At 41.9% G+C, this 25,512-nt stretch overlaps 1 protein-coding gene across 2 annotated transcripts in view; it reads left to right on the forward strand.

Moving 5' to 3' along the window:
• Positions 1 to 25,512, forward strand: part of CYFIP1 (cytoplasmic FMR1 interacting protein 1) — a 138,704-nt gene that overhangs the window by 63,630 nt on the left and 49,562 nt on the right. For both annotated transcript variants that reach the window (XM_033947822.1, XM_033947821.1), the window contains exons 19-24: positions 2,034 to 2,110; positions 2,195 to 2,303; positions 2,508 to 2,627; positions 11,292 to 11,491; positions 17,018 to 17,105; positions 24,920 to 25,063. In XM_033947822.1, coding sequence (XP_033803713.1) covers positions 2,034 to 2,110; positions 2,195 to 2,303; positions 2,508 to 2,627; positions 11,292 to 11,491; positions 17,018 to 17,105; positions 24,920 to 25,063 — 738 coding nt within the window. The remainder of the gene's footprint in view (positions 1 to 2,033; positions 2,111 to 2,194; positions 2,304 to 2,507; positions 2,628 to 11,291; positions 11,492 to 17,017; positions 17,106 to 24,919; positions 25,064 to 25,512) is intronic.

Here is a 25,512-nt window from a genome sequence, read left to right on the forward strand (position 1 = left end):
GAGGAACTGGTGGTGGAGGTTTGGGGACTGAATGGAGCCTTTTACAAGGTATCGGAGATACGCCCACCATTTAGTTGGAGTGGGTTTTTTTGGTTCCTGCTTTCCGGTGGCTGCTGCTCAGGTCCCTTTGCATTCTCGCACCGCTTAGCCTGATTATAAGTTCAGCCGCTACGATCCCAGTCACATTATACTTGAATCCACAAGAAGTCCTAGAAGCCCGGCACCCCCAGGAATCTGCACACGATGAATTGTCAGAGGATGGTGGAGGGAAACCTTCAGAGCCCCTCTCCAAACCTCAGGGGCATGTGGATGTGACCCTATACAAGTAAGATTCTCCTTTTTGTAAAATTCATTTACTCCTTTTTCAACGTGCACCATTCCACTTTGCGTCTACTGGTATTGTCTTTTGGAATAAGACTAGTGCAAGATTAATCACGACAAAATGGAACCTAGAAGAGGCACTTTTAGGCCTGGTCCTAGGAGTAGGGAAGGGCGGGGCAATAATCTCGAGCTTTGCCACAGTCATAAGGGGAGGGAGATGTATTTGGAACATAAGAAGTAGCTGTACTATCTGTCTAATTATTCTGTCATTTCTTGAATTTTTCTGCTTTGCTTTTACTCTGGTAGCTCAGGTCTAGAAGTGTCTAGAAGGTCTCAAGCCTGTAGATGAATTGGAACATGTCTTTGGAGCTCTTTTGTGTGTGTTTCAGATGAGCTGAGTCAGAAAGAATTTACCAGACTGCTGAAGTGCTGCCATTTGTTGCCTTTGTGCAATGGGATATCTAGATTTTATCTATGAAATGTTAGCACTGCAAATCAGTAGCTAAACTAGAAGTCCTTTTTTTTTTTTGGGGGGGGGGGGTGGAGAGGGAAACAGCCAAGTAGAACAGCCTGCAGAGGATCACCAGTGCTGTAGCGATCCTAGCAGGCTGTTGTGATTTGAATAATGACCAGACAACAAAAGGTAGAAAAAATAACTTTATTTTCTGTTTTGTGATTACAATATGTCAGATTTGAAAAGTGTATCCTGCCAGAGCTGGTCTTAGACCGCGAACGTAAGCGAGGAAAAGTCTTTTTTGTTTATTTTGTTTACACCACAGTGCCAGCGTGGGTAGGAGAGGGCAAAGGGGGGTGAAGAGGCTATAAAATAAACCCACCATGATGTTTGGGGAAAAAACTACCCAATTGGGCAGGAAAATCGAATTGAAAAATCGATACAATAGGCTGAATTGAATCGAATCAAATTTTTTTCCCCTGAATCGGGCAGCACTACTCCACACACTTGAAACTTTTTCTTAAGTTCGCAGCTATGCTAGAGCTATTCATCTTAGCAAGTCTAGTCTAGTCTAATCTTCGGTTTATATACCAGGTCATCTCGTGGTACAGCTCCGACTCGGTTCACAAATAGTTAAAATCAGGTAACATATAATGGGAACATGAGAAGAAGGTGTTAAAACACTATAAGTTTGTCGATTCAGAAGATAAGTTATTAAGATACTGTGAAAACAATAATGTTTTTAGGACTTTACAGAATTGTTGTAGATGACCTGTCAATCTACCAATTTAAACACAAGAGATTGGCTGAGCTTCCCAACAGATTTAATTCCTTTAATAGAAGGGAACGATAGTTTCTATTTCTGTATAATTCTTGAATGGCAAGATCTAGAAGTATTCCGATGTAAAGGAACAAAAGGGTCAAAAATTCCATAAAGAAACTTGAAAACAATACATGCACACTTACCTCCTATAGAAAACATCTGTTAAATCTAATCAGCAATGCTTTCTAAAATTTGTGTGCAAGTTTACATGTGTAAAAGTAGCTGCTCCACAAGACGGCACTTGCAGTGTGTTCTTGTATTTTATAAAACACACTTGTAGGTTTAAATTTGTGCTCCAAGGAATGCTTCTGAGAGTCGATTTTATAACGAGGCATAGGTGTCTTCATTGTGCTCTTAAAGGTATCTAGGTTACAGCTCTGTGGATGTTGTATTTGTCCAGTTTCACTTAATTTTTATTCTGTTATCTGTTTTCAGGTGAATTTATGCTTTGATCAATTTGTCTACAAGTTAGCTGACCAAATATTTGCATATTATAAGATCATGGCAGGAGGGTATGTAAGCTGTTATGTATTCAAGTTTTTAAAATACATTTATTTGATTTCTACTGTGTAATCTGGATCACTTTCTTTCACAAGTCTGCTTTTAGATAAACGATTGCGTGCAGAGTGCAAAAACCATGGAGCAAACATTCCTCTGCCTCCCTCCAACCGGTATGGAACGCTAATGAAACAGAGGCACGTGCAGGTTAGTTCACTAAGGTCTTGTCGTCCTTTACATAGAACTTTGTTAAATATTATTGGGGGAATGGTGGAACTGGCATCTCAGAATTAAAAGGCATTGTGCCTGAGAAGCGAGTGGATCCCTCAAACTTACATAATTATTATAACTAGGAAATGCAATGGAGTTCAAAACTAATCTCTGCTTAAAGCTTATTTTGTGTTTATTCAGCTTCTAGGTAGGTCCATAGACCTCAATCGCTTGATTACTCAGAGGATTTCAGCAGCTATGTACAAATCCCTAGAGCTGGCACTTGGTCGTTTTGAAAGTGAAGACCTGACCTCTATTGTGGTAAGTATTTTGCTTTTGGATTTAGTTTGTGCCTTTTTCAATAATTGCTGAACGTGTGTTACATTCAAGTTGCTGGTTTCTTATCTCTATACCTGACACGTGCAGGTCACACTGCAATGTCTCCAATCTCTTCTCTGCCTTTCTCATGTGCCCTGTGGAATGTCCACTCTGTCTCCAACAAGCTGGCTTACATCCATGACCTCTTTATCTCTCAAACTCTCCACCTTCTTGCACTAATAGTGAATGTTCCTGTGGATCCTCCTCCACTGTTATCCCACTATCAGTCGGGATACCCCAGGGGTTTGTCCTGGGACCTCCTCTTTTCTCCATCTGTACTCATTCCCTTTGTGCTCTGATCGTCCATGCTTTTCAATATCAGCTCTATGCTGATGACTCCAAAAATCCATGTCTGAGTCTCAACCTGCCTGGATGTCCCACCGCTACTTAAAGTGAACATGACTAAGATTGAGTTACTTATCCTCCCACCTAAACCTACCTCTCCTCTCCCCCGCCCCCAATCTCTGTCTCTGTGGATAACACTATTATCCTCCCTGTCTCGCAACCTCGTGGTCATCTTTGACTCCTTGCTATCCGCATAAATCTAACACTCCACCAAAACCTGTTTCTTTCTCTATAATAGATCCAAAATCCAAGCCTTCCTCTCTGAGTATAGTACCAAAACCCTTATCCACACCCTTATTACCTCTCACCTAGACTACTGCAATTTGTTTCTCATGGGTCTTCCACATAACTATCTCTCTTCTCCTCGTTCTGTTCAAAATTCTACTGCATGACTTAAATTCCACCAGAGACACTATGCTCACATCACCCCTCTCACTTCATTGGCTCCCTATCCATTTCTGCATACGGTTCAAACTCCTCTTATTGACTTACTAAAGAAATGGGAACATGTCACCCCATTCTACCACCAACTCCACTGGCTGCCTTTCGAGTCTAGAGTCCTTTACAAATTCGCATGCTTCTGTTACAGGGCGGTAAATGGTTCCTCACCAAGTTACATCAACCCTCACTTCAACCTCTACCGCACCAACAAGAAATCCCGTCGTATTCAGCTGTCCGCCTTCCCCTCACCCAAACTTTGTCACTTCAAAAGATTCCTTGATAGAACTTTCGCCTTCCAAGCTGCCAAGCTGAACCCATGGCTAGCACAAATGATACTAGAGGCCCCCACTTACCTCGGTTTCAGAAAATCACTTAAAACTTACCTATTCCGCAAACAAGACCCAAACTGTTCCCCCCCCTGACAATATCTCCCCAATCTGGCCCCCTTATGAAGCCTTCCCCCCTTTTTTCCCCTCTTTTTTCCCCTCTTTCCGCATCCCCTGTCTAGTTCAAATAAAGCTGATAAATAATTGAAACTCTGTTATTCTGTAATTCAAATAACAAATCTGTAATTCTGACAAATAATTGTAAATCTGCCTGTCTAAGCAGACCCTAATGTAACTCAATGTAAACCGCCTTGAACTCGCATGGGTATGGCGGTATATAAAAATAAACTATTATTATTATTATTATTATTACAAGTGCATTCACTCTGCAGCTCCTCAATTGCATAATCAGGGCATTAAGGCCCTTACTAAACAAGGAACGTAAATTATCCAAGATGGCCGCAATTTAGCACTGAGACAGTAATTGCGGCCATCTTGGATAATTTACGTTCCTTGTTTAGTAAGGGCCTTAATGCCCTGATTATGCAATTTGATATGAGTTCTGCCTTTGACTTAGTGGACCATGGGAAATTGTTACAATGCTTAGATGCAATTGGTATCAGAGGAGAGGTGTTAGACTGGTTCTGAGGTTTCCTTATGTCTCGCACCTATCAGGTATGTTTTAATTACAATCTCTCTGATACCTGTAGTAATCCATCTGGCGTTCCGCAGGAGTCACCATTATCCCCATTGCTTTTCAATGTTTACATGTCATCATTAGGTGTGCAATTGACCCAACTGGGGATAAAATTATTTAGTTACGCAGATGACTTTATGATCATTATCCCATTCGCTACCTCTCTCACTGAAGTTACTCCTATGGCAACAGAAGTACTAAATTTGATGGAACAATGGATGACAAAATTTAGACTGAAGCTTTATTCAGAAAAAACAAAATTCTTTGTAGCTTCGTCACACCCACTTGATACTAAAACATCACTGTTTATCAATAAAATTAGTTACCCTATTCATTCTACTATGAAAGTTTTGGGTGTAATACTGGACCAGGGCCTAACCATGAAAGACCAGGTGGACTCTTTGGTTAGAAAGGGTTTTTTTTACTCACTGGAAGCTTTGGTCCATTAGAGCATATTTTGATGTTTCATCATTTAGAATTTTGGTACAATCCCTCATACTGAGCCAACTAGATTACTGCAATATCACCTATCTGGCAATTTCCCAGAAGAATATGCAGCGATTACAACTGGTGCAAAATGCGGCAGTCAGGCTGATTTTTGGATTGAAGAAGTTCGATCATGTAACTCCTTCCTACTGACTCTTGCATTGGCTGCCGATGGAGGCACGTGTGAAGTTTAAGTTTGGATGTTTTTGCTTTAAGGTACTATTCGGTTTAGCCCCTAAATATATAACTGACCTTTTCTCTTTCTCAACCAATAGACATAGGAGAAGCTCACACTTGAATTTTGTTTCTCCACCGGTTAGAGGATGTGAATTTAAAAGACATCAACATCTGTTCTCATATCAGGCAGCATTATGGGGTCAAGATCTGGAACAATTACTTATGCTTACTAATACTTATGGGGAATTTAAGAGACACCTAAAAACATATCTGTTCCTGAAGTACTTAGGTAGCTGATTCGCACAATCTTTCCCACTGGAGCTGTTAAACACCAGTTTTTGTAGCAATTTGTAGCATTTTTAATCATTGTAAACCGTATAGAACTTCACAGTCTTGCGGTATAAAAACTGCTATTATCATTATTAGTAGTAGCTTCTCTTATCTGGCCCATAAAAAGAAAGGTAAGCTCATATTAAGTTCCTGTGCAAAGTCTGGAACCTAGTACCATGGGTTGTACTAATCCGAAAAATTTCAGTCCCCTGACAGGTTTTACTGGGCTGCAGTGCCTGGACAAAGTGGCTGTTTTGTGTTAAACAGAGCATGCATTATCCCAGGACAAGCAGGCACATATGGGTGACGTCATTGACGGAGCCCGGATGCGGATGCCTCACAAGCAGACTTGCTTGAAGAAACTCGAAGTTTCAAGTCGCCCACACCGCGCATGCGCGAGTGCCTTCCCACCCAGCACAGGGTGCGTCTCCTCAGTTCTCAGTTTTCCGTGGAGCCGAGAAGGCCGTCTTTGACTCTCTGCGTTTAACTTCGTTCCTTTGTGCCTTCTCTCAACCACGGTTTGTGTTTTTTCCTCACGAATCGCAGTTTTTAGTTTAGTTTAAAAAAAAAATTTTTTTTTCTTCCGTTCGTTTTCCGGGACAGGCTGCAGCCCAAGGGCTTCGATTTTGCGGCGGCTATTTTTCCTTCTATGTCCCGGCCTGCCACGGGCTTCAAGAGGTGTAGCAAGTGTCAGCGCACGATTTCTCTTACGGACCCTCATGGATGCTGCTTCAAGTGCCTTGGGCCGAAACATCATCCTAGGTCATGCCTGCCTTGCCAAACACTTCAGCTTCGTGCTTTCAAGCGTCGTTGCATTTTGGTGGACAAGCTCTTCGAGATGGAGCCTTCTACTAATCCCTTCACTTCGAAGGCGTCTTCGGCCTCGACTCCCACCGAAGCTCCTTCTGCGCCTACTGCTTCCACCTCGACCCTCATCAGACCTTCGTCGTTTGCAGCGGCTCTTGCTTCAATGTCATCTGCTGTATCTTCCCCTGTTTCCTCAGGTCAGATAGCTCAGCAGTCAGTTCCGCCGGTGGTGATTAAAGTGTCTAAGACTCCCAGGTCGAAGTACACTCACACTACCTCGAAGGAACCTCCAGCCAAAGCAGGTGGTCCAGTTTCAGACGCGGATCCATCCTTGCCGGCTTCTTTCCAGACCATGTTAGAGAAGCAGTTTATTCAGTTCCTTACTAACATGGCACCCAAACTGCTTCCTCTTATCCAGCCTGGACATTCAGCAGACTCCCGCGAGGTCGAGCCGCTTCCTTTACCCCAGTCTGAACTTACACACTCTTTGCAGGGAGCAGAATCTCTGTGAGTGTCTGGTCTGGCATCCAAGCACGTAAAGCAAGGAGCAGATTCTTTGCAAGTGCCTCGACGGGAATCCTCACACTCTATACAAGGAGCAGAGTCTTTGGGAGTTCATCAAGGTTCCTCCACCAAGCCTCTGGAGTTTCGATCTACAGCCTCTAGTCCTATTCATCCTATAGCATCGGCTGCTCTCGTCTCCGAGGCGAAGTATCCTCGAGATCTGGTTCCAGACATAGTTCTCATCGACGTTCGAGGCCTTCCTCGAGGCATCATTCCAGGCATAGTTCATCTTCTCAAGACAGACCATCTTCCTCTAAGCCTCGATCTACTCCAACCTCGACCAGACCACCGACGCCTCGTTCGAGGTCTCCGATGCCGGACCTCTAGGATATTCTGGTTTCGATTGCCTCGTCCAAGTCACCAGGTTCCTTTGATGCCGAAGCTTTATCTTCGACTCATGCTGCCTCGACGTCCTCGAGTCCTTCTCGAGGCAAAGCATTGGCAGACCAGCTATTTTTCTCATCTTTCCTTTGTCAGATGGCTGTGGACTTGAATCTTCAATTAGATACTGGCTCAAAATACTCTAAGGAGTATCTAGAAGTCATACATCTTCCTCAACCTCCGGCAGAGTCTCTTAAGCTTCCACTTCATAAGCTTTTGAATCAGACTTTTGGTCGATGTATGGAGACACCTTTTTCCATACCAGCTGTTCCAGGAAAATTGGACTCTAGGTATAAAACTGTGCATCACAAAGGATTTGACAACACTCGGTTATCTCATCAGTCCCTCCTTGTCGAGTCCTCCTTAAAGAGGTCCCATCCTTACAAGGTTTATGCCACCGTTCCTCCTGGAAGGGAAGACTATGGGCAAATTCGGACGTCACATCTATCAAAATGCTATGATGTCCTCTAAAGTCCTCAATTATAATTTTCAATTCATCACTTATTTTGAATTTCTAATTTCTTTATTGCCGAAGTTCTTGCATTATATGGATACTCAAATGTACTTTGAATTTCAAGAAGTTATTGCTTTTTTGTCTCAACTCCGGTTGCATCTCCTCCAGTCATCTTATGATGCATTCGAGTTGTCTGCTAGAGCAGCTGCTTGCTCTGTGGCTATGCGTTGTCTTGCCTGGCTTCGTACCATCGATATGAACCCTAATCTTCAAGACTGCTTAGCTAACATTCCTTGTGAGGGCAATGACCTCTTTGATGAATCTATCGAGGCAGCCACCAAGAAATTGTCTGACCATGAGAAATATTTTGCTTCAATTGTCAGACCTAAGCCAAAGCCAGCTCCTGCCAAGCCTGAACACCCTGCTCTTATCTACCAACGGCATTATACTCTAAAGCCGGCTCTATACACTCGCCCTCCTCTTAAGAAGCAGCAACCTCAGAAGCAGCAAAAACCCCAACCTTCTGCTGCACCTAAGACTTCTCAGCCTTTTTGACTGTTTAAAACAGAACATAACCTCCACCGTTCTGACTCTGTCTCCAAACAGTGGGAAACACCCTGCTCTTATCTACCAACGGCATTATACTCTAAAGCCGGCTCTATACACTCGCCCTCCTCTTAAGAAGCAGCAACCTCAGAAGCAGCAAAAACCCCAACCTTCTGCTGCACCTAAGACTTCTCAGCCTTTTTGACTGTTTAAAACAGAACATAACCTCCACCGTTCTGACTCTGTCTCCAAACAGTGGTGTTTAACAGCTCCAGTGGGAAAGATTGTGCGAATCAGCTACCTAAGTACTTCAGGAACAGATATGTTTTTAGGTGTCTCCAAACTTGTTTCCCCCTATAGGAGGTCGTCTCCATCATTTTTACGACTGATGGACGTTAATTACCTCCGACCTCTGGGTGCTTACCATCCTCAGAGAAGGATACTCTCTTCATTTCACTCAGGTACCACCAGAGCTCCCTCCAAGAGAGTATCCTTCCAATCCATCCCAGACTGCCCTTCTTCTTCAGGAAGCTCAAGCTCTGCTTTGTCTCCATGCCATCGAACCAGTTCCCTTGGAGCAGCAAAACAGGAGGTTTTACTCCCGTTACTTCCTTGTTCCGAAGAAGACAGGCTATCTGCGACCCATTTTGGATCTCAGGGCTCTCATCAAATTTCTAGTCAAAGAAAAGTTTTGAATGTTGTCCCTGGCATCCCTTTATCCCCTTTTCGAGCAGAACGACCGGTTATGCTCTCTGGATCTCAAGGAGGCCTACACTCATATTCCCATTCATCTGGCCTCCCGTCAGTACCTCAGATTTCGGGTGGGGAATCTGCATTATCAATACAGAGTACTACCATTCGGCCTGGCCTCGTCTCCCAGAGTGTTCACCAATTGCCTGGTAGTGGTAGCAGTAGCTCTAAGGAATCATGGTCTTCAGGTGTTTCCCTACCTCGACGACTGGCTCATCAAGGATTCCACGTCTCAAGGGGTTATTGTAGCGACCCAACAGACTACCTGGTTCCTCCAAAGTTTGGGATTCGAAATCAATTTTCCCAAATCTCAGCTTCAATCCTCATAGACTCTACAATTCATTGGAGCTGTTCTGGACACTGTCTAACTCAGAGCATTCCTTCCACAGCAACGTCTGGAAGCTCTACTTCAATTCTGTCATACAGTGTCTTCCCGTTTTCTCAATCTGTAAGAGACGTTTTAGAAGCTTCTAGAAAGCTTACAACTAGACAATGCTATCACCAAAAATGGACTAGATTTTCTACAAGGTGTTTTTCTCATCATAAGGAGCCTCGGCATTCCTCCTTATCTTCTGTTTTGGACTATCTTTTGCACTTATCCAATTCTGGCCTCAAGTCTATATCTATACAAGTCCATCTCAGTGCAATTGCGGCTTTCCATCAGCCTATTGAAAGGAAATCCCTCTCTGCTCATCCGGTGGTTTCCAGATTCATGAAAGGACTTTTCAATGTCAAACCTCCTCTCAAACCGCCTCCTGTGTTTTGGGACCTCAATGATGTCCTTACTCAACTCATGAAGCCTCCATTTGAACCAATTGATAAGGCTCATCTGAAGTATCTCACTTGGAAAGTGGTGTTTCTCATTGCCCTCACTTCTGCTCGATGAGTCAGTGAGCTGCAAGCTTTAGTTACTGACCCACCTTTCATGGTGTTCCATCATGACAAAGTTGTTCTTCGTACTCATCCGAAATTCCTACCTAAAGTGGTCTCAGAATTTCATCTCAACCAATCCATCGTATTTCCAGTGTTTTTTCCAAAGCCTCATTCTCACCCTGGAGAATCAGCTCTTCATACTCTGGACTGTAAACGTGCTTTGGCCTTCTACTTGGAACACACCAAACCACACAGAACTGCTCCTCAACTTTTTGTTTCCTTCGACCCAAATAAGTTGGGCCATCCTATTTCTAAGCGTACCATCTCTAATTGGATGGTGGCTTGCATATCTTCCTGCTATGCCCAGGCTGGATTACCCCTTCACAGTAAAATCACAGCCCATAAAGTTAGAGCTATGGCAGCTTCGGTAGCTTTCCTCAGATCTACACCTATTGAGGAAATTTGCAAGGCTGCTACTTGGTCCTCGGTTCATACCTTCACTTCTCACTATTGTCTGGATACTTTCTCCAGACGGGATGGACAGTTTGGCCAAACAGTATTACAAAATTTATTCTCCTAAATTGCCAACACTCCCACCTTCCCATTCTGGTTAGCTTGGAGGTCACCTATATGTGAGAATACCTGCCTGCTTGTCCTGGGATAAAGCACAGTTACTTACCGTAACAGGCGTTATCCAGGGACAGCAGGCAGCTATTCTCACAACCCACCCACCTCCCCTGGTTGGCTTCTCTGCTAGCTATCTGAACTGAGGAGACCCACCCTGTGCAGGGCGGGAAGGCACTCGCACATGCACAGTGCGAGCGACTCGAAACTTCGAGTTTCTTCAAGCAAGTCTGCTTGTGAGGCGTCCGCATCCAGGCTCCGTCGATGACTTCACTCATATGTGAGAATAGCTGCCTGCTGTCCCTGGATAACACCTGTTATGGTAAGTAACTGTGCTTTCAGCTGCCTGTAAGTCTTGAAGCAGTAGAGATCCAGCCAGAAAATTTTGCATGGTTTTGTTTGAGACCCTAGGAAACATCAGCATAAATTTTGTTCAATTTGGAGGCGGTGGAGCATTGACCTGTGGTCCACTTGATATGGAATGACAGTGTTCAGCCATTGTACAATAGTGACATCTACTTGCCAGACATACTCCACACATACTGGATTCTTGAAGTAGCTATTGATAGTGGCCTCTTGATAAGGACAAGTCCCTACAATTGCTCGTCTTAGTGAGGCATTACAAAATAGGGAAAATCATTTGCAGATTTAAGGCTCATGGTGTTGCTTCTGGTTCTGAATAAGCTGGCAACTCAAAGGAGCTGAAGGACCCTGCCAAGGCAAAAGGATGAGCTTTCATTTGTTCTAAATGATATTTCACAGTGGTGGATTTTAAACTCACTACCCTTTTTTCTCCATGTTTTCAGGAGTTAGATGGGCTGATGGAAGTTAACAGGATGGCTCATAAACTGCTGAGGACGTTCTTAACTTTGGATGACTTTGATGCCATGTTCCGAGAAGCCAATCATAATGTGTCAGCACCATACGGAAGAATCACTCTTCATGTCTTCTGGGAGCTCAACTATGATTTCCTTCCAAACTATTGCTACAATGGGTCCACTTACAGGTCAGCAGGACAGTTTGTCTTCAGCTCAATACCCATTTTAGAAAATAATATGAGTTTTAGTTGTTCTGAATGTTCAGCCCATTAAAATAACCAGCTGATTTTTGTAATTTCTTAGCACTTGAACAGTGGTATTGTTTTAACTGTATCACATAGTAACATAGTAAAGGAAGGCAGATAAAGACCTGAATGGTTCATCCAGTCTGCCCAACAGTTACACTCATTATAAATTCATGCCTAAATTGAATCGTCTTTTTTTCTTTGATATTTCTGGATCATAACCCAGAACTCTGGAGTTACCTTCAAAGCTCACTCCAGCCTATCTGAACTGCCTCATCATTTGCGGGATACAGACTGTAAAAAGTCTGCCCAGCACCTTCCTCATGTTCTAAATTACTGGAGTTTCCATCAAAGTTCCCAGTCCAACCTATACCAAATTGCCATATACAGGGCACAGATCATGCAAGTCTTTGTTCTTCAATTAATACCATTCATTTTCTAATTAGAGTTCTAGTGCAGTGTGATCTGAACCAGCAAGTTGCTTGCAGAAAACTGTCAATCATGTTTTCAACTCCACCTACTTACTAGTGAGCTACTCCTCTCCCTCAGTTTATTTTCTGTAAGCAAGTTGCTCTGTGTTTTTTTTATTTTCAAGGGGTTTTTTTCTCAGTATTTTTTTGAAGGCTTGGTGCTCAGAGGTTTCCACTTGTCAGTACCTCTGTCTGGGAGTAGAAGCAGACTTGTGCCTCAAAAGTCTGCTTCTAGCAGGATCAGCCCCTCAGGAACCCCTAACTATTTTTTATAGCTCAGGAGCCATCCTCTGTGTAGCTGCTTCCATCCCTGATTTAGTCAGGAGCTTGAGCATAGGCTGTTTGAGCTCTTTATCGTCTCTGCTGAGATTAATAGTGGGCCGGCTGCATGGTTCTCCCCCTTTTGCAACAAGGTTCTCCGGGGGCTGAGGCTCAGTCTAACCTCAGTTCACCTGGCAGCCCGAAGACCGGATTTGTCCAGCAAATCTGTGAGGCAAATCTCTTCTCCATTTGCTCAAGCTGAATTTCTATGTTAAACAGGCAGGCACCACATGGCACAAGGGACTGTCTATAAATGTCAAAATGTACAGTGCTGCGTATGCTTTTGAGCACTATATAAGTGATAAGTAGTAGTAAGGGTATTATAACCTATGAGGAAAATCGGGGGGGGGGGGGAGTGTCTTCAAAAGTTGATTTTAAAGGTTTCTATACCCAGAGCCTATGTCCCCCCTCCTCTAAAACCACTGTCCCTGTGTTGTTGTCCATTAGGGAGGTCTCTACAGGCCATTTTTGGTGCGATTTTCCTGGCCATCTTGGATTTTAAACAATCTTTTTCTCTAAAGCTTCCATCTGCCTCAAAATCCCTTGATTTTGCTTAAAATCAGCAGAGATGGACCCCTCAGGCCTTTTTACCCCTATTATGCAGGTTTGCGATGGATGGTCGACTGAGGAGTATTTGTTTCCCGCGTGCAGCGGTACATACGGGGGTGGGGGGGGGGGCGGGTTGGAGCCTTTGGCTCAGCTTCCTCAGAGTCCTCCAGGGCTGCGGATCTACAGGACATGCATTTCCAGAGTAAGAGCCCCTTTTCAGAGCCCTTGAAAAGTACATTGCCCAAGTGTAGATGCATGGGGGCTGTGGAGCCCAGGAGGACCAGCAGGGATCCACTTCTGCATGGAGACCGTTCAGTTAGGGTTCTGTCAAGTTGAGGGAAGTGAGGAATTTCCCTAGCACCACTGCTGCTATGACTATCTCCACATTCCCATTTTTCCAGTCCACTGGAGGTACTTCTGGTTCCATGTACTGGACCAGCATTTCCAATTCTCAGCACTCCCCTTCGGTCTGGCAATGGCATCTCTCACCTTTACGAAGGTGGTGGTGGGAGCACACCTCTGCAAGGCTGGCATTCATGTGCACCTGTTCTTTGACAATTGGCTCATCAGAGCTTCATCCAAGGAGGAAGGTGAATGAGCAGTTTCAAGAGTGATACAACTCCACCAAGATTTGGGATGGATTGTCAACTTCAAGAAAAGCCAGCTAGAGCTGACTCAGCAACTGGAGTCTTGACTATCATGTTAGACATAGCCTTGGGCTGGGTCTTTCTTCCAGAGCCATGCAGACTGAAGCTCCAGAAGCAGATATCTTTGCATTTCTTCCTGGCAGACATTAGCAACCGATATAGGTCTTTATGGCTGGGGAGGTCATTGCAACAGGCATCCAGTGCAGGGTTGTTGGATGTTGGCTCAACAGAAGTGGTCCATAAATCACCTGGAGCTCAGACTAGCACTGTAGGAGTCTTTGGAAGGCAAGGCAGTCAGAGTCTTCTCAGACAATGCAACAGCGGTGGCCTATGTCAACAGGCAAGGAGGCACCTGGAGTGCCCATTTGCACCTAGAAGCTCAACTCCTTTTCCGGTGTGCAGAAGCTCATCTGCAGGCTCTCTCGGCCACGCACATGGTGGGAATAGAAAATGTGTAGGCTGACACTTTAAGTTGGCAGACACTCGACCCGGGAGAATGGTCTCTCAGCACCATAGTTTGACAGTGGGGAGCCTCCACAGATGGAGCTGATGACTTCATCAGTGAACACAAAGATGATGCGCTTCTATAGCCAGAGACACAAGGCCGGAAGCAAGAGGTTGGACACGTTGGTTCAGCTATGGCCAGAGCAAGAGCTCTTACATGTGTTTCCCCAGAGGCAAGTTAATCGCAGGATTGCAATGCATCCGAGGTTGGTAATCTTAGTGGCACCCGATTAGCCCTGCAGGCAATGGTATGCAGATCTGGCTGACACTTGCGGGATACAAGAAACAAGTTGAATGCAAGACCAATAATTGTTCATTTGATTGTAGAGAAATAGTCTACTCAATCTATTGTGTGAAAGCTTTCTCTGTTACAACAGATATCGTTTATTGTGAGGGGAAAGAACCTCAGACTGGTTTCAATTGCATCTAAATCAGCTGAAACAGCTGGAGTATAATCATTGGTCCTCCTCCTAATTATCAGCACTTATGGCAAAGAAGATTAAAAAGTACTCAATGGCGCTCTAGATCTAAGGCACTTTTGATTGTATTATAATAAGAGGACTGTGAAGTCCAGTCCGGGTTTTTGTGATTCTCTGGCCCGTCAGAATCAATGATATATTCAGATAAGTGGCCTACAAGTTGAATTTTGATATGCATTAGAAATAACTATTTATAAATTATTTATATAAAAATATTTTTTAACATTGCTAAACTTTGCACACTGGAATCAATTAGATTGCTAAAATTTGCACACTAGAATTAATTAGGAGGAGGACCAATGATTATACTCCAACTGTTTCAGCTGATTTAGATGCAATTGAAACCAGTCTGAGGTCCTCTCCCCTCACGATAAACGATATCTATTGTAACAGAAAAAGGCATTATCTTATGATACAGTACTATTTGGTATGTCTATGAGGAAAAAGAGCCAAATATCATCACATAACAATAAACTTTTATTGATAATGACAGGAGTCGCCATTCAGCATATCACAAGTAATTGGAAAAATTACAGTAGACTCAGTTACAATTTCTGGTGGAACTCATGTCACATATATAAAATGGAAAGAGCAATAGGAAGCTATAAGAAATTTAATAAAATTTGGGAGCCATTAACTTCTTATTGTAATGAGTAAACACCATTTTATATTGTAATATACACCGTCTAATGATTGGGGGGAGGGGGAGGTATATTTTACTTTTTTCTTATTGGGGAAATAATAGAGGAATGATGGGAGGGTAGTAATTTATCAAAATTGGCGGAGCTCAAATCCTTTGGAAGAACTGGATTATTGCAGGCATTAGATCTCTAGACGATGTTATTTCAGAAGATAAACTGCTGGATTTTTCACAATTGCAAAATAGATTTGGTCTTAATAAAACACAAAGTTTTAAATGGTTGCAATTGAAGCAGGCCATTCAGGTTGGGTTCCCTGAATGGAAAACATTAAATAATCAATATAGTTTAAAGTTCTTATGTTTTCAAGCAGACTTCCTAGGACATCAAGCCGCATTGTGGTATAAATTAATATCTGGATATTTGAATAAAAAACCAAAAAATGGTCTAAGAGATATTTGGAGCATTGGGATTAAGCATCAAATTAATGCATCTCAATGGCCACTAATTTGGTCTTGGAGAATGGGATGTACAGTGTCAGCATCTATGAGACAAACTTGGTTCTTTTTATTACATAGAGCTTTTTGGACCCCTACACGTTTGCAAAAATTAGACAGTTCTAAGTCAAATAAATGCTGGCACTGTAATTTAGAACCAGGGACATTAGATCATTTATTGTATCATTGTCCCTATATTAAAACTTTTTGGAATTCAATTTGGCCACAAATTAATAAATTGATGGAAAATCATATTGCAATATCATATGATACAATATTATTTGGAATGATGATGAGAAAAAAAAGTCAAATTTCACCAGAAAATAACAAGCTTTTATTAATAATGACAGGGGTTGCCATTCAACATATAACCAATAATTGGAAAAATCATAATAACCTAAATTATACATTTTGGTGGAATACAATATGTCATATATTTAAAATGGAAAGAACAATAGCAATACAAAGAGGGACATATACTAAATTCATAAAAATATGGGGGCCATTGACAAAATACTGTAATGAATAAATATTAAGATTTAATCTTCTTCTTTTCTTCTTTAAAGTATCTTTTTTATGACACACATAGAGGGGGGGTAATGAAAATAATATTTATATAATATTATATAATATGTTATACAATATGTATGAATGGAAAAAAAAATAATAAAAGGGTGGGGGGAGGGAGAGGGGATAAAAATATATTTAGAATATGATTTATTAGATAAAAAATGATATTGTGTATTTATCAATTGTAATTTAATATTTTGTACATTTTATGAAAAATTTGAAAATTAAAAAAATATTATATTAAAGTAATAAAAGGGTGGGGGGAGGGTGAGGGGGAAAATCAAACTTAGATATATAATGTATTAGATATAAAAGTGATACTATGTATTTATCAATTGTATTTTAATATTTTGTACACTTTATGTAAAATTTGAAAATAAAAAATAATGGAAAAAAAAAGAAAGATTGTCAAGTGATGTGTTTAATCGTATTGTTTTATTGTTTGTACACTTGATGAAAGATTGAAAACGAATAAAGAATTAAAAAAAAGAAAAGAAAAAGCTTTCAGACAATAGAATTTCTTTTTCCCTGTAATCATTTTTATTGAGGTATTTTGTACTACTGTAATTGAAGGCAATTTAAATCCTTTTGTCTAATGCCGTAGTATAAAGAATTACAGTAATCAAGTGTACTGTTTATCAAAGAATGAATGAGAATATTAATAGCAGAAGGCAGTAAGAGGTGTGATATTGAAAAAATTGTCAGTGGTTCTTATCTAGATTGTTGTCTTTACATAGAGTTGTAAATAGGCAGTCTTAGAAATTGTTTTAAATAATTTTTCTCTTTCATTCTAGATTTGTTCGAACAGTGCTGCCGTTTTCACAGGAGTTTCAGAGGGATAAGCCTCCTAATGCGCAGCCACAATATTTGTATGGATCAAAGGTTTGTTTTCTACCTTCTAATTCTATACTATATGTGTGCGTGTGTGTGTGCACCATATATATGATGTAACTTTCTACTTGCAACAAGGGTTAAGTTATTAGTCCGGGATCACAAGATAGATTAGTGAGAGAAGCAGAATCTGAATCTGGATTTAATCTGGTTCTTAGCTTTCTGTTCATTGCTGAGAAGGATAGGGAGGAGGATAGAGAGTGTTCCACATACTACAACATTTATTGGACTGTAGGTCTGTCTCTTGCACTTTTGCAACTAAAAAATTGGCTAGTTTAGGTGAGAAACAGCCCATGACTGGGAAGGAACTCAGTGTTACTGGGATTCCAATTCCCACAGCACAAGAAGAGGTGGTGGAAGTGGTGTGTCCTACCTGCCCAGAAATGTAGCAGTGGCAACAGCAAATGACAATGCTCCAGAGGCCCTGAATGGAAGAGGAAACATGCAATGACAGCAAATGATGGTGTGTCATTGGGGACCATTACCTGGGCACGAAAGGATAATGTAAGTTGCCAACTGGGACAGACCAAAGGTCCATCAAGCCCAGTATCCTGTAACTTTTTGCCCTGGATCGGTAGCATGGAATGTTGCTACTCTTTGGGTTTTGGCCAGGCACTAGTGACCTGAATTGGCCACCATGAGAACAGGCTACTGGGCTTGATGGACCATTGGTCTGACCCAGTAATGCTATTCTTATGTGTCCCCTAGTCATTGTAATTTTTGACAGAATGAAAAATTGATCCACTTGTACCCGTTCTACTCCACTCAGGATTTTGTAGACTTCAGGAAGAGCCTTCTAACGCCCACACAATCGCTGGAAGTCCTGGGGTGGCCTTTTGCGACACGGTGGAGGGCCACGGCTATCTTCTGGAAGCTTGCAGGCAGATTCTGTGTGCCCAGATTTCCTCCCTTCTACAGCGGCCGGTTCAGTCGGCGTGGGATTTTCTTCAAGTTCTTGGCTCCATAGTTGCCATATTGGATGTGGTTCCTTGGGTGAGGGTGCTCCTGCATCCTCATCAGCATGCTTTGTTCTACCGCTGGGCTTTGCCTTGGGATGCTCTGCAGGATTGTCTACCTTGGACTCTGGAAGCTCAAGCAATCATAAACTGGTAGCTTCTCCCACAATCGCTCCGCTGGGGCATGCTGCTACCCATTCTCTCCTGGATCAGGGTGATAACAGATCCCAGCCTTCGGGGCTGGGAAGCCCTGTGCAATTGTTGTCCTGTTCAGGGGTGTTTGATGCCCTCTCGGCTCTAGCTCTGATGAGCTTTAAGAAGATTCTGGAGGGTCAAGTGGTCAGGATCTTCTCTGACAATGCAACCGCAGTAGCTTCTGTCAATCGCCAGGGAGGGACCAAGAGCACTCCTCTGGCTTTGGAAGCCCAACTTCTTTTTCTCTTGGCGGAACGTCATCTCCTAGCACTGATGGCAGTGCATGTGGTGAAAGTAGACAACATTCAAGAAGACTTCCTCAGCAGACAGAAGCTGGATCCAGGCGTGTGAACCCTGTTCCCAGAGGCATTCCAAGCGATAGTGGGGCACTGGGGGTGGCCCTGCTTCGACCTTGTGGCTTAACAGAAGAAAAAAAGAAAATTGGTTCGCTTCTTCAGTCTAAGATCTGAGCTCAGAAGCGAGGGGCTCGACGCTCTGGGGGCAGCCGTGGCCTTAGGAAATTCTCCCGTATGTGTTTCCTTCTTGGCTGATGATCAGCCAGGTCATTCAGAGGATTGCGTCTCCGGACCGCACCATCCATGGAGCCCCAATACAAACAGTGCAAAAGTGTACTGTCATTTTAACTTAGCAGTCTTGATACTACCCGTATCATGCATGCATGAATGCCTTCCCACCTGACATCAGCTCACGGGAGCATCAGTTCTTAGTTTTCCACAGAGCTAAGAACATGTATCGTTGGAGCCATTCAAATAGCACATTTTTTCCTCTCATTTTGTGCCTTCCCGTTCCTTTTTTCTTCATTATTTTCCTTTTTTAATCTTTTAGTTATCACCTCATTAAAAATTTTCTGTTTTCTTTGGAATTCTTTTGTTTTCCATTTTGGGACCCTTAGCTCCCCTTCCGGCTGAAAGCAATGAATGTTTTTGGGTATACTTGTACCACCATCCTCAGTGAAAAGAGCTTTCTTCGATCTAGCCTAGGCGGTTTTCCCTTCCATATCGAAGCCTTCCATTGGATTCAAGAGGTGCTCTCTTCCATCTCAGTGACTGATCCCCATAAGTGCTGTGTTTAGTGCCTTGGTCCTGAGCATTGAGTTGACTCTTGTACTCGCTGTTTGAACCTTCAAACACGTTCTTTGAAGGCTCAATGCCTACAGCAAGAAAAGCTGTTTGGGTCCTCACCAGCTTCGACGATATCTGCCACCTCCACCGTTGAGAATCCTGGCCCTATGGTATCATTAACATCGATATCTCCCTCAATGTCAGACTCTGTACCGCCATCGGCACCATCTGTTCCACAGACTAAGAAACAAGCTTCACCTTCGCAATATGTCACTGGCATCTCCAGCATCGAGTAAGTCAATGCATGCCAAATGTCGACATAAGCAACACTCCCCATCGGTGCAAGCCATGTAATCTCTGAGGTATGCCTCTTCCTCGAGGTACCCATTGCCTTGATACCCTGTATCAATATCGAACATGGTGCCGCCCAACCAGAATCAATTTCAGGAGCTGCTTCACAAGAAGCTGACTGCAATACTTCAAGTTTAAAGTTTCAAGTTTTATTAATGCTTGATAAATCGCTTATTTAATTTCCTAAGCGATGTACAATACAAATTAAAATATAACAACTAATAAAATAACAAATAAAGGACAAACTAAATAAGACTATACGTGAGTCGGGAAGGGAAGAAGGAAAAAGTTACAATTTCTTTTGAGGAGTTGAAAAACATAAAAGGGAAAATAACATAAGGGGGAATAGGACTTTAAAATAGTAAGTTAAACAGCCTCTTTCAGTACCGACCCAGCCTGAGTATGGCTCTTTGAGGCCCCAAGGTACTGGATCTTGCTCATCTCCAAAACACAAATCGAGATCTCAACATTCTCAGGACCGCAGCACCTCCTTATCCTCAACTGACCAGCGCCAAGAAAGCAATAGGAATTCTTGACACTCCCATAGGCATCATAGGATACTGGGTATTATTCTTTGAAACAGGATACTGGGCTTGATGGACCTTTGGTCTGTCCCAGTATGGCAATTGTGTTCTTATGACATTACGATGTCGATCTCCTTCCACTGCATCAGACCTCTTGATGTCACGCTAGTTTGACAGGGACTTGGCTGCTCCAGAGTCCTATGGTATTGCTTCAGATCCGTCTCCTCCACCACTTAGGTGGCAGTCCCCACCAGAAAGCCTATTCTTTCCCAAATTTATTAGGCAAATGGGACAAGCTCTTTCAATCCGAATGGAATTTGATCCTGAGCCTTCTTGATACCCTTGATTTTGAAGAAGTTCCTAGAGACTTGTTAAAATTCCCATTCCATACTCTCCTAGGTGAAGCCATGTTTAAAAACTGGGAGATCCTTTGCTAATTCTAGTGGCTCCACAGAAGATGGACACCCTGTACAGAGTACAATCCTGTCCTGGATTTGACAAACCGCAGCTCCACCATCAGTCCTTTTTGGTATAATCTGCCTTAAAAACAAATCATCCATGCCAGTCTCTACCAGGCAGAGAGGGATGTACTTTGGACAGGTTTGGCCATCAGCTTTTCCAAAACTCCATGCTCACCAGTCACATTTTAAGAGAAGAACTCTTTGACTACATCAAAACAGATTCCAAAACATCAGAAAACCTAGAAATACTAACTTGCAAAATCACTAACACCCAATTAGAAGAATCACTGACTACTAGTCTATTTTACATCCCACCCAAAAAATGGCCAAACGCCAGAGATGAATTCTTCGAATTCCTAACCGTAAATACCCTAAAAGGATCATACAGTCTTCTTCTGGGGGACATAAACATACACCTAGAACAAAAGGGAAAGCCAGAAGTAATCGATATTGCCAACTTCCTAATGTCACTCGATTTTCCAATTCCAGACACAGAGATAACCCATGAAAAAGGACACAAACTAGACTTAGTTACCTTCTCTCAAAAAGAAACCCTTGATCCAAAAATATAATACTACTTAGGGACCTGGAAAAAATGCATCTGTCAGACCACTATATCGGCAATTTCAACCTACGCTGACAAAAACAGAGTTCACCACCGAAATACAAAAGTAAAAATATGAAAACAATAACCAGTCGTGGTACTATAAACCCAACAGAATTCTGGGATCACTATGAGCTATGTCCCACAACCAACGAAATACAGGAATTCCCAACAAGATAGAAAAAGTTCATAGTAACATAGTAACATAGTAGATGACGGCAGATAAAGACCCGAATGGTCCATCCAGTCTGCCCAACCTGATTCAATTTAAATTTTTTTTTTTTTTTTTCTTCTTAGCTATTTCTGGGCAAGAATCCAAAGCTTTACCCGGTACTATGCTTGGGTTCCAACTGCCGAAATCTCTGTTAAGACTTACTCCAGCCCATCTACACCCTCCCAGCCATTTAAGCCCTCCCCTGCCCATCCTCCACCAAACGGCCATACACAGACACAGACTGTGCAGTAACTGGCCTTAGTTCAATATTTAAGTTCAGTAAAGATCTCTTAGACCAAATAGTCCCATACCAAACATACAAAAAGAACGATAGACCACCAAACAAATGGCTCGACTCAGAACTACTAACCAACAAACAGGAACTAAGGAAATTGGAAAGAATCTGGCAAAAAACAAAGAAACAAACAAAACAAACTGGAAACAAAAAATGAAAATATACAAAAATCTGATCAAACAAAAACGCACAAAGCACTACGCACAAAAAATTGGTACAGCAAAAATAAACAGTAAAGAATTATTCAAACTAGTAAAAATGCTAACAGACACAACACAAATCCTGAAAAAGGACAATGAGAGCACCCCCATCCGCTCAAACTCTAGCAAACATTTTTAAAAATAAAATCACTGACCTAAGAACAACTCTACCCACAACCAATACACTTCATTATCTTGAACCCCATGATTAGGATCCCAGAGCAGACATGATCTGGGACCACTTTGAGTTCCCAAACTGGCACCAGTTCCTAAGTTTATTCAACAAATACACCAAATCAAACTGCTTACTCGACGAATGTCCTCCTAAAATCATGACAGTTGCCCCCCCTGACTTCAAAATGGAACTATTCACTTGGTTAACAACTGCCCTTACAAACGGAACACTAAACAAGGATATGGGACACATACTGATTACACCTATCCCCAAAGATCAAAAAGCCTCTACAGCACTAACATTACAGACCCATAGCAAGCATTCCCCTTTTCACAAAGCTACAGGAAGGATTTGTCAACCTACAACTAACAGACTACCTAGTCAAATTTAACACCCTCAGTGAACACCAATCAGGCTTCGGGAAAGGATACAGCACAGAAACCGTCATAGCTTCCATACTAAACCACCTCTATGATCTTTTCAGCAAAGGCAAAAGCGCATTGATTCTGCAACTAGACCTTAGCATTTGCGTTTGACCTAGTAGACCACAAATTCATACTACTGTGCCTTGATGCAATAGGAATCTGGGGAAAGGTAAAGAAACGGTTCCAAGAATTCCTAACAAACAGATCCTACCGATTAACCAGCAACGGAAATTACTCCAACACATGTAAACACCTGTCGGGGGTGCCCCAAGGCTCCTCACTATCACCCATATTGTTCAACATCTACATCGCATCCTTAGGTCACCTACTACAAAAATTAAACTTAAAGCACTATATATACGCAGACGATATATCCAACCCCTAATCCCCTTAAATGACATCACAAATGAAATTATAGATAACCTCTCACACACAATGATAGAAATCGAAAAATGGACCACCAGCTTCAAACTAAAACTAAACACAGAGAAAATAAAAGTCTTTTTGGCAAGCCCCAACGACAAAATAATGAAAACATCGTTAAAAATAAACGACCACGAATATCCAATCTCCAAAACCATACAAATACTGGGTATCACGCTAGATACACACTTAACCATGGCTGACCACACAAACATACTGGTAAAGAAATGCTTTTACACGCTGTGGAAGCTAAGAACTATTAAAACATACTTTGACACAACATCCTTTAGATTACTGCAACATTGCCTACCTGAGTACCCCAAAAAACAGTACAAAAATTAAGATTAGTGCAAAACACTGCAGTTCGCTTGATCTTCAGACTGAGAAAAACAGACCACATTAGCCCCTACTACAAAAAATTGCACTGGCTACCAGTGGAGGCACGAATACTGTTCAAATTTGCATGTATCTGGGGCCTAGCACCTTCCTACCTGTAAACACACTTCACTCTACACAACCCCACACGAACAACCAGAAACAAAAACATCTTTGCATACCCAAAGATCACAGGCTGCAAATACAAATCCTTCCTAGACAGAACCTTCATGTTCCAAGCAAACAGACAGCGATCCTGGCTGGGAAACCACATAAATAAAGCCAGACAGACCTACGACACATTCTGAAAATCAATTAAAACCGATCTATTTGATAAATTCCTTGCCTAAGCAGAAGACCTGTCTCATGTATTCTTTCCCCATGTAACCCCAATATATTATGTAACATCTTTCTTTATGCATTCTATAATTCGCTGATTGTCCAGCCTTCTTTCAATGTGAACCACCTAGAAGCCATTTGACTATGGCAGTATAGAAAAATAAAGTTGTTATTATTATTAATATTATGAAAAGTTTAGGTTTACGAAAACTATTTAAAAAATACTATAATAATAAAGGAGTTGCCCACAGGTTCACAGGGAATCTTGTTAAACTTTCCAACATTAAACACACATGTTACAATAACAGATGGCGCTTTTTCAAGGGTCTCCCGAGGTAGCTGCTGTCATCCGACTCCAACTGTAAACTTTTAGGAGGAAGACCATTTTTAAATTTGTGAAATAATTTATTATCCAGTCCTATATTGGTGTATAACTATAACAGATGGGGCATGAATATACTCGATGGTGTATATACGCACATATCCACGTGGCGGAACGCTGGGAACTCATTTGCATGCAAACTTGTTTGAATATCAATTATCGTTTTCAAATCAGACAATTGATGGGCCCCAGAGGAAGACTGTTACAAGGCTGTGTTTGGGGTGTGGTCACCTCAGGATTTTTGCTTCTTGAACAAAGAAAGTGTTCCTTGTATACCTGTCCCTGTTAAGTAACAGGGTGCAGGACTCTTTCTTTTGTGTTAATAGTTTCCTTTACTGCTAGCGATTGGGCACAGGCCCAACCCAAATATACAGCTATATACTGTCAGCTCTGCAAATCTTCTGCTTTTAGTTTCTTCTTATTTCAAAATACTTGTATCTTTAGGAGAAATGAGTGAAGTTATTTAGTGTAGAATATTTCTACTTCTTTGAGAAATGGGCCTTGTTCACATGATACGTTATAATGCTGCCTTTAATTTCTAGTAGTTTGTCCTTATTCACTCTGTGTTCTTGATTTATTCTTTGTAAGCATTTTGTAATCCGCTTTGATTCCAGTTGGAGATACAGTGGTATATAAGACACCATTAACATGAATTTAAACCACATAGAAACAATGCATGGATATTTGGCTTCAAGAAAAACAGATTATGATTTAGTATATCTCAAATGTTGAAAATAAATCTTTTAGAGTAATTAGTATTAAAATGTTTATTTTGTTCCAAAATGTTTTTTCACATTATCTTAGGCTTTGAATTTGGCCTACAGCAGCATATACAGCAATTACCGGAACTTTGTTGGGCCACCCCATTTTAAAGCTCTCTGCCGTCTCCTTGGCTATCAGGGTATTGCTGTGGTGATGGAAGAATTACTGAAAGTTGTGAAGAGCTTGGTAAGTAAATGAACCCGTGTACTCTTCCTCCAAGAAAATTGTCGATGTTTGTATGACTTGGAATTTATTTGTATTCAGAAAATAGTTATGAAAAAAAACTCAAAGGGGTCCCTTTACTAAAAAGCATTAGGCACTTAACACGTGATTAACATGAAAACTGCACGTAATTTCACTAATTTTCTCCCTAATGGGCATGGAAACGTCTAGTTAGTATGTTATACTTACTGAATGCTAACTGGCTAACGCACAGTTAACATGGGAAACATTTCTAAAAATGCTTTGTTGCTTTCAACTTTCTGCCTAAAACCCTAGATTTGGCTTCCATAGTTTTCCTCCTGCATCTTCCTTTTTCACTGGTACTAGAGAGTTGCACAGGAACGGAGACAAGGGGAATCCCACAGAATCCGTGGGGATCCCCTCCAGATCATCAGAGATCCCACGGGGATGGG

The sequence above is a fragment of the Geotrypetes seraphini genome, chromosome 6, assembly GCF_902459505.1.
Source record: "Geotrypetes seraphini chromosome 6, aGeoSer1.1, whole genome shotgun sequence".
Taxonomy (NCBI): domain Eukaryota; kingdom Metazoa; phylum Chordata; class Amphibia; order Gymnophiona; family Dermophiidae; genus Geotrypetes; species Geotrypetes seraphini.